The sequence below is a fragment of the Fringilla coelebs genome (genome assembly GCF_963513975.1).
Source record: "Fringilla coelebs genome assembly, chromosome: 13".
Taxonomy (NCBI): domain Eukaryota; kingdom Metazoa; phylum Chordata; class Aves; order Passeriformes; family Fringillidae; genus Fringilla; species Fringilla coelebs.
Window position 1 is genome coordinate 18,712,813 of NC_140039.1, and position 10,216 is coordinate 18,723,028.

General features: G+C 49.0%; 1 protein-coding gene across 1 annotated transcript; it reads left to right on the forward strand.

Annotated features, from left to right (window-relative positions):
• Window positions 1–627: 627 nt before the first annotated feature.
• Window positions 628–1,781, forward strand: GPR27 (G protein-coupled receptor 27; the record flags this gene model as incomplete). The annotated part of the gene is made up of 1 exon (XM_084214811.1): window positions 628–1,781. One exon carries the CDS (start codon window positions 628–630, stop codon window positions 1,768–1,770), a length of 1,143 nt encoding a protein of 380 aa, XP_084070937.1. The 3' UTR covers window positions 1,771–1,781.
• Window positions 1,782–10,216: the final 8,435 nt, after the last annotated feature.

The following is a 10,216-nucleotide window of genomic DNA, read 5'->3' on the forward strand; positions in this document are numbered from 1 at the left end:
GGCTCCGCTCCGCTCCGCCCAGCCGAGCCCAGCCCCGCTCCCATCCCCGCTGCGGCAGCGGGACCTCCGCGCCGCTCCGCGCCGCTGCGCGCCTGGCTCAGCCCAGCGCTCCGCAGGGGCCGGGCTGCGCGGGAGGCGGAGGCGTGGGCGGAGGGACGGAGGAGCAGCAGCAGGAGGAGGGAAGGGAAAAAGGAGGGAGAGAGGGAGGGGGATTTACCCCATTGTCCTCGGCGGGAGCTGGGCAGAGCCGCCACCGCCGCTGTGCGCAGGCTCGTCCGGCCCCTCGCCCGGCGCGGAGGAGCAGCTGCCGGCGGTAAGGGGAGGCTCCGCTGCGCTCCGCGCCCCCCACTCCCCCCCAGCGCATCCCCGATGCCCCCGGGGCGGCGGCGGCGGCGGGCGCGGAGCTAGCGCGGGCGCGGGAGCCGCATGGCCCGCGGGGAGCGCGGCGGCAGCGCCCCGCCTCGCCGGGGCGGCCGGGGCGGCGGCGGCAGCGCGGCGGCGGCTGCGGGCATGGGGGCGCCGGGCGGCGCGGCCCTCGGCCCCGGCGCGCTGCCGCGGCGCTGAGCCCCCGGCCCTGCCCGCGCGGAGGAGGAGGAGGAGAGGAGGAGGAGGAGGAGGAAGGACCCGATGGCGAACAGCAGCGAGCTGGGGAGCAGCAGCAGCCCGCACCTGCCCAGCGCCGGCGGCCTGCTGAGCGCCTCCGGGCTGAAGCTCGCCACGCTGGGGCTGATCCTCTGCGTCAGCCTGGCCGGTAACGTGCTCTTCGCCTGGCTCATCCTCAAGGACCGGCACCTGCACCGCGCGCCCTACTACCTGCTGCTGGACCTCTGCCTGGCCGACGGGCTCCGCTCGCTCGCCTGCTTCCCCTTCGTCATGCTGTCGGTGCGCAGCGGGGCCGCCTGGCCCCACGGGCCCCTCAGCTGCAAGGTGCTGGCCTTCCTGGCCGTGCTCTTCTGCTTCCACGCCGCCTTCCTGCTCTTCTGCGTGGGGGTCACGCGCTACATGGCCATTGCCCACCACCGCTTCTACGCCAAGCGCATGACGGGCTGGACCTGCCTGGCTGTGGTGTGCATGGTGTGGACCCTCTCAATGGCCATGGCCTTTCCCCCCGTCTTTGACGTGGGCACCTACAAGTTCATCCGGGAGGAGGAACAGTGCATCTTCGAGCACCGCTACGTCAAGGCCAATGACACGCTGGGCTTCATGCTCATGCTGGCGGCCGTCATCGCCGCCACCCACCTGGTCTACATCAAGCTGCTCTTCTTCATCCACGGCCACCGCAAGATGAAGCCGGCCCAGCTGGTACCGGCCATCAGCCAGAACTGGACCTTCCACGGGCCGGGAGCCACCGGCCAAGCGGCTGCGAACTGGACGGCTGGCTTTGGCAGGGGGCCCACGCCGCCCACCCTCGTGGGCATAAGGCAGGCCACCCACAGCCAGATCAAGAGGCTGCTGGTGCTGGAGGAGTTTAAGATGGAGAAAAGGCTCTGCAAGATGTTCTACATGATCACCTTGCTCTTCCTGCTGCTCTGGTCCCCCTACATTGTGGCCTGCTACCTGCGGGTCTTCATTAAGGCCAGCTCCATCCCCCAGGTGTACCTGACCACCTCCGTCTGGATGACGTTTGCCCAGGCAGGGGTCAACCCGATCCTCTGCTTCATCTTCAACAAGGAGCTCAGGGTCTGTCTCCGAGCCCACTTCCCATGCTGCCAAAGCATCCAGAGCACCCAGGGCACCATCCTTTGCGATCTCAAGAGCTTTGGGATGTAGGGGGGCTTTTCTCTTTCTAAAAAAAGAAAGATGGATATAAATTTCCATGTTTCTGCATATGAGCTCAAGAGAGTGTGACCTGTGGGGGACATACTAAACCACCACCCAGCACCCAAACCTTAGGCTGTAAGAAGCTATTTTATTTATTTTTCTATATTTTGCGTATGCTCTCTTCAGAACATAACAGGTTGCTGTCTATGGGAACAGGTACTTGAGCAGAACACCCCCAAACCTTAGGCAGTAAGAAGCTGTTTTTTTCTTTGTGATTGTGTGGTTTTTAAAAACAAAACAGGGCTCCAAGTTTCTGGTCTTGCTTCTAACGTTTCTAAACATGATTCCAACAGGTACGGATTAAGGCCATGACATTTTTTTTGTTTCCCTATTCCTGTTTTGATAAAGGCTTAACAATTTTACTCATGTAATATTTGATAAGGGCCAAGACAATTTTATACTAAAGTTATTTTTGATGACCTCAAGAGGTGTTGTTTTATTATTATTTGATTTTCAGTGAAGAACATGAAGAGGACGTTCCTAATGTGGTCAGAAGTCAGTTTTGGTGGGAGCTGTTGGGTTCATTCATTCTCAAATGGTTTGAGTATTTGAAGCTGTTAGTTATAACTTTTGCTTGACATGCAAACAGTGTAGAACTAATTTCAAATTTTCTTGTTGCACTATTAATTTGGTAATATTTCAGAACTATTTGTGAAACGTGATTTTAAAATACCAACTTTAAAAATAAGCAACTATAGCAGTTTTTAAAACCTAGATTGAAATTCATATTTTACTGCCTTTATAGGAAGTTATCTACAAACCTGGGTAATACTTGTACATTTTGACTGTTTTCTTTAATAAAATATTGAAAACCTTTACTGTATGTAATTGTTTCAGAATGGCAGCATTCTGCTTTGCTGACAAATAACTTGTGTATGTGGAAGGTTGTATGTCTTGTGTCTGAGTAGATTTCACAGCTAAGGTTATTATGGACAAGCACAATCCTTATTTGCTGTTAGATCTCAATTTAGGTGTTTATACCAATAAAAGTGACTAAAGCTATTTTTAAGAAGACTTAAATTCATGATGGGCAACAGGTTTAAATAGCACAATTCTTTGTGTCTGCTGAAACCAAATTTCTGTTGTAGCTAATTGCTCCTCTGTTAATGATAGAAAAGAGTGTGTATTTGTGGATGGCTAATTTTAGTTGGCAAAGCAGTTTTTAACGCTGTGGCCTGGTCAATACCATACTCATTTATAAACTATATTCTTAATGGGAAGCTTACATTTATTAAGCATGGCATTTTAACCTGCTCTTTTGTTCTACAAAAATGTCTCTGAAAGTATTTCAACCAGTAACCTGATGGCAGGATCCTGGCCCAGCTTCTTAGTTCTCTCAGAGGAAGCTGTCCCTGAGGTGCTTCCCCTCTCTGATGGATCATGTAACATTTAACAAACATGTGCTAGAGCTCAAGTCTCACACAAAATAGCAGGAACACAATCTGCATCTGCTGAGTATTTCTGTAGAGAGTAGTCCAAAAACTGGTAGACATCAACTGAGAAATAGTTGTCCTGTGACTTTGAAGGGAGCACAAAAGAGACATGGCAGATCAGAAGAGGGCAAAGGTGGTAGCTTCAGATTGAGGCAGAGAATGAAATGAGGCGGGGCTCCTGGTTGGGTTTAAGTCTTGTTTTCCACCCCCAGCTGGGATTTGGACACCAGAAAGGCAGCATTTCCTGCAGTCCATAAGGAGAAGGTTGCAATTTGAGTTTTTTAGTGCAGTTGCAGTACCAATGCTGCCAGAACTGGGCTCAGAAATATGACCGTGGATGGGGTATCTTTAAAACAAAGTGAGACTTAATGACCATTTCTAAAGCTTCTAAAGCATTTTGAAAATGCACCTGGGTACAGAAGGAAAGCTGTCACATACTTCAGATCACAGCAGCAGCTGATTATCAGTGCTAATTATATTTTCAGGTTGGAAAATAAGATGATAGCTTAGTGAGTCTTGGAGAGTAATGGAGTAGAGTTGTGTTACAAAGACTGTGGGGCAAGGCACGGATGCTGTTGCTGGGAATTGTGTTCCAAGTATACTTTATATCCCTGATTTACTTTTAGGTCTTTTCTGCAGGGTTCCAGCTTTTGGAACTTTTCTCATATTTCTCTCAGAAGCTGCCTACATAATAGGGGTCTAGAACTGTGATCCGTAACTCAGATCCTGCCATCTTTTTCCTAATCCTGCTGGTAACCCAGCCAATATTTTCTTTCTCTTTACTCTATTAAAAATGTCTGATATTTTGGCATCCTCTCTCTCTTCCAGGCTATAAGTAGTATGGTTATGATTCTATTTAAACCACAGAGATGGGAAAATAGTTATTTTAAAACCTCCTGAAAAGCTGCAAGGACCAGATTTTTCACTTCTAGAAAAAAAATGAACACAAGTTGTAGAGTCAGTAGTATACGTGGGGGATGAACACTCACCTTTGGGTGACCTGATGGTTTTATTTAGGCTTGGCCTATCAAGCAGTGCTGCTGTATTGAATCCCATCCTTTGTGCAAAGGCATCCCTGGCTCATTGATGCCCTCACAAGATGGGTGTTTGGTTCTTCCCTGATGAAGATAACGGGTGCTATGCTATCACCCATCAGTGGCAGCCAGACCCAGCCTTGCTACAGCACAAGCATACAGAAAAAAAAAATTATCTGTATACCATGCCTTTTTCTTGTACACAGCTTCCTGGGCTGTCTCAGGACTCCTGATATACTCTGAGGGCAAAATCACTGCTGTTTGAAGTTAGTGTTTGAAGTTAATTTTATGTTTTAGGTACTTGTGATGTCAGTCAGATTATGATCCAGGCTGTGGTAGTACAAAAGAGAAGGAGCTCCAGTTGCTTTAATTCAGGGTTTAGATGGGTATTCTACAGTAGGGCTTAATTCCAAAAGATGTGAAACTAAATATCAAAGACATGGCAGAAAATTAGGGAGTATTCAATGCCAGCACACCAAAAAACAGTACTTTGCTAGCTGAGAGTGCACCAAGAAAGTATGGAAAACCAGAGAAGGCTGGAGAAGCACTTGAATACAAATATTCCTTCTGAAATCTGAAAAAATATAAAAAAATTGCAAAAGGGAAAAAAAAAAAAAAGCACTTTCAAGGCACAGCATTCACATAGCAGCCTTTAGTCTGCATATGGGGAAAGTGGGTCACAGAGATTAAATGCTTTGACCAAGATCAGAGAAGGGGTGTCGGGGAGGATAAAAACCTGCTCTGGATTAAAAAACAAAAAGCAAGAAATAATGTTGGGGAGAATGGAATGAGCACAGGGAGAGGTGGTTGCTGCTATATGCACTGTGAGGTGTGGCTGTAAATCCTCCATCCTGCAAAACCCAGAGCACTTTCAGTCTCACTCAGAAGTGCCAAGGGCTGAGACTCAGTGAGAGCTGGGCGTTAATAATTACTCCCACATGAGAAGCTATTGCTGCTTGTACAAGTCCTGGGCTCTCTTGCAAAAACTCAGATGGTCTGAACCCCTGTCCCCCATCCCCACTGACCAAAACACAAAGTACTTGGGAGCTTTGGTGGGCTGCACAGCAGCAGGGCTCTCCCAGCTCTCCCATCAACCTGTGCTTCACCAGAATGTACATTCAGTCTTCTCTCCACCCCTCCAGGCAGCTGCATGATAGTTTCCCATATTCTGGGCACCACTAGTGCTGAGTACCACAGGAAATACCAATATCATCTCCCCCAGAGATTCCTCACAGTCTGGCTCAGAGGTCACAGCATGCTGCTTCTGCATATCTGTGGTGAGGGATTGCAGTTGTGCTGAGAGCTGCTCCAGAAAAATCTTGATTGCTGCTGGCATCTTCACTCACTGCCCAGGTATTTAACACATTCCTTACAAGCGTTTCCAGTCAAAATCTTGAAGTCAGTGGAGGTTTTTAGTATAGACTTAAATGTCAGGCCAGCTTGAAAAATGACACTGGTCTGAAATTCCAGTTAGCAGCTAAGATCTCTGATTTACAGCACTCAGTGCCTGCAGTACTCTGGGGTGCTTGTAGCTCTGCTGTTAGATTTGGAAACAAGCTGAAACATTTGGCCTCAGCCAAATTATGTTGCTGGGTAAAGGTCTCGTTCAGTGGTTGTGCTAGAGGTGAAAGATGAGCAGGGGATGTGTAGCCCACAAGCTGTCATCATTTGCTTTTCCAATACCAGCTCTGCACAGAGGAGGCAAAGCTGCCTCCCAGACTGGTGTGAAGCCAGTAGCCTCGAGGAAAAGGGCAGCAATTTGGCTCAGTCTGATAGCAACAGTTCTTTCCTGAGGCTCTACCTGAATGTGGTGCAGCTACATCTTCAGAAGGCTGCTCTGCCATATGCTGTGGGACTGCCCTGGGACATACTGTGCAGAGCTCAGAGGAAAGGAAAGCTGGCATTTTCCCTCTTTTCCCAGAAAAGGATGTGGCTGGACCTCTGCCACTTGCCCCACATGGTTAAGCACAGTCACCTTGCTCTTTGGAGGCACCTGCCCTTGCTCAGAATTGCCAACAAACCGCCCCAAGGGAAGTGGCTCCAGACAGAGCAACAGACACATATTGGCAGAAGGCAATGCTAAGTGTCACTTCATTAGCTCAGGCTGCAGATTGGATCATTCCACACAGTATCAGAATACCCCAGAAACCTTATTAGACAGTTATGCTGCTAATCAAAAAATTATTAGAAACATGGCAGGGGGGCTGTTTTCTAATAGAGGTTTCCTAAAGTCATCATTTTTTGCACAGCTTCCTTTGTAGTTGCTCAAAACCCTGCACAGGCTATAATTAACTCTATTGTGATAGGAACCAGGAAGCATTTCCCGTGCTATGATGTTCTTAGGCTTCAGAATATTAAAAAATATATGACATGTTGAGGAAATGCAGCCATCTGAGAAAGACCATCCGTGAAGGTGTCCTCCTAAAAGCTGGTGCTGAATCGTGCTGGGCTGGGGCTGTGCCTATGGATATCTTACCCCAAACTGCCTTTCGTGCTGGTGACCTCTGATGCCGTGTCATTCCTAAAGGATTTGTGTGGAGTAAATCCTTATCCATCAATTGTAGAACTGGTGACCAGGAGATGATTTTCCAGCTTGATGTCTGTGGCGTTCTGACTTCCCCTAGAGCTGCTGATGCTGAGCATCTCCAAGCCTATTTTCACTTGGTACAAGTCATTATTGCCCCACACCTCAATGCTTTATCCCAAGAATAATTAGTTATTCACCTTTCTAATGCAGAGAACCACTGATGGCAAGAGCATTATCATGGGTGAATAATAGCTGACTACACAAGCTTTCATCACTTTAAAGTCAAGCTCAGCCTTTCATGCAAGCTGTTGCATTTCTGTATTTCTATTCATGTTTAATGACCTCAGCACTTGCACTCTGTCTTTGATCTCGAGTCATGCATGGCTGTACTGTGGATCTATTTATTGGAAGGCCACTGCATTCAGTGCCACATTTTTCTCATCTGCTGTGACCAGGTTGATAGCACAAAGCACTTTGTGTAGGAGGCTTTCAAGTTCAAAGCTAGTCTTGCAAGGACATAGGGAAGCTGTGAAGTCACAGCTAATTTTAGTCAGTCATCATGGCATTCATAGAGTAGGCAGAAATCAAGAGATTGCCCGGTGGAGAGAAAGCCCATCCTAAAGTTTCTGAATGTTATCTACTGGTATGCCATTAAAAAAAATAATCCTGTGTTTGTGTGAGGATGATTAACCATTGGAACAAATCATCCAGAGAGAAAAATGGATCTTCCATCTGCGAGACGTGCGGTGTGAGCCTGCGCGCCTGCCCACGGCACACCTGCCCAGAGCCTGCTGCCCGCCCAGCCAGGGCCCCTGCCCCAGGCTCTGGGGCTCAGCCCCAGCACACAGGCAAGAAAAAGAAATCAGAAACCCCAGGAAACAGCACCAGAACCCTCTCTGGCTCAGGGTGATTCACTCCTTCCTTTTGCTAACTGTTTTACAACACCCATTTTATCATAGCATATAAACAGCAGTGCTTGCTTCCCTCAGAAATTTTAGCAGAGGTAGAGCTAAAATGGCTTTGTCATTAAGGAGGGAAACACAGGAAGATTCAGAGGAAGAGCTGAAGTCTGGGTGCCTTCTGCCAGTGAGAGAAAGAGGAATGATTTAGTGGAATATTACCTCACTGCATCGAACCACTCAATCTGTCCCCATCTGTCACCGAGCACTTGCAGGAGGGTGCTGGAAAGGAAATGTTGAGTGGCTTGATAGTCGAGTAAATCAACTGGGCTTTTTCCTTTTCTTTTCCTTTCCCTCCCTCTTTAGGCTTTGCATGCTCACACTACACAGCAGGTCCCTCAGTGTGCTGTGCCAAGGGTGAGGGGACAGCCCCCGGGTGCCTCAGGGCTGCAGTGGCTCTGGGGCACAGAGACCAGCTTTGGGTGCCCACACCTGGGAGCCAGGTGCAGCAGAGCCCCAGGAGACATCTGGGTGTGGAGGAAGGTGGATGAAGAGGGAATATGTTCAGCCAAGCTGCAGTGACTACAGGGGGAGAACATGGGCACCTGAGCCAAGGAGCCAGCAGCATCACAGGCAGAGGTAAAGCTGGAGCTGTGATGTGAAAGCAAGGAGGGGCATGTTTGGGCTGAGCATCACCAAAGGGTGGCCCAGCAGGGTGATGAGGGAGGCTGCAGGAACCACGCTCTGCAGGATCTGCCACTGGGGACAGAGAGCTTGGCAGTGATTTTCCTCCCCAATAGATCCTAAACACTCAGCAAGACAGACGTTTTTCTTACTGTTTGTGCAATATCTGTCTGAGCCTAAGTGCGGATGTAAACCAAATCCAAATAGTTTAAGCTCTGTTGCAATGTGTGAAAGGTTTGTTAGCGACTTTGGAGAGTTTAATGAAAGGGTGGGGAAAGGAGCTGGAATTAGGACACCACCACAGTCAGGAAATTTTGCTGTTGGATTTGAAGGGGTGGGGGACCTTTCTGTCAAGGTTTTATCCATGTGAGAAAAGAAATTGGAGAGGAAAAAATTAAGAACCTACTAATTCTACAGGATGTGGTGAAATTTTTGGAAAGAGTGAGAATGTTGGCAGCTGCCTCACCAATGCCTTTCCCTGAGCTGACCCTTCTGGTCCCATGAAAGAGGTCAGAGGTGTGCTCTGTGGCCTGGGCTCCCATGTAGCCTGGAGGAGTAAATAAAGGGTGAATCCGGCTCTGCCTGGAATTAATATCAGCTTTGCTGGTTTGCAAACTCCTTGCAGCAAGAGCCACATCTGCCCGTTTGTGGTGAAAGAGCCCACAAATCTCTGCATGAAATGACATGAGTGCGCTCACATGTGCTAGAGAAAAAGTTAATAAAGAAGACCCAGCCCTGCTTGCTGGGCTGGACCAGGCCATATTTTTAGTCTGCTTCTGCACTGCATTATTGCCTTGGGATTTACAAAGCCACATTATGCTTTAAAAGCAGATTTAATCCTTTCCGTGTGTTGTGATGCTGTGGCAGAGGCTCAGCACCAGAGTTTGGGAGACATGGTAGAAATCCCAGCCTAGGAAGAGAGACACTGCCCAAGCAGTGCAGAGCTCTACAGGATCCATGGCCCATCCTTCCTGTGCCATCTGCTGGGATGCAGGGCAGTGATTGCATCCCAGGCTGGCTCAGGCTGCGGCAATGCAGGTACATGCTAAGTACAGCACAGGCACTTGCTTTAAGTGGTCTGGGACATTTGTGAACTTCTGGGGACAGGGATGTGCCTGTAACACCCGATATGTGGTGCCTTAATTTGATTAGGTGCTTATTAGTTAAAGGGAAGCAAGGTGTTTGGGGTGGACCATCAGTCTGGGGTGCTCTGGGCACTCCTGGCACACAATTAATATGCACAGAGTTTCCTAGGTTTTGCAGAGGAGACTTTCTGTCCTTTGGCATTGTGCTTGCCTTCATTTTCTGCCCCACTAAGCTGCTCACACTCAGATTTTTGGGAAACCCCTGCCACAGGGGGGCTTACACCTGTCCTCTGTGGTTATATTGCTCTTTCCTCCTCTCCTGCACACTCTGCTGTCACCCTGCATTGTGCATCTTGTCACAAAACGAGCTGCCATCCATCTCTCTCCCTTCAGTGCACCAGGATTGCTCAGCTTCAGCCTTTCACATCCAGCCTTTCCCAGCCCTGATGACCAGGCAGAGTGACCCAAAGGCTGCCACCATCCTCCAAGGCAGACATGTCACATGGGGGGACCTGCCCTGCCAAATCCTTGTGATGTGTCCTACTGCACTGGGCTACGTCTGCCTGCACTCAAGACTCTCCTTGAGAAACCACAGGTGTTTTGCTGATGTGCATTAAACTCATCTCCATTCCTGTGCTCAGAATTATTGATCAGTCTAATGGCTGTACCCCTGCTGGTTTGCCATTTCTTATCCATGTAACAGAGAAAGGCACATTGATTTTGCTGTTATCAA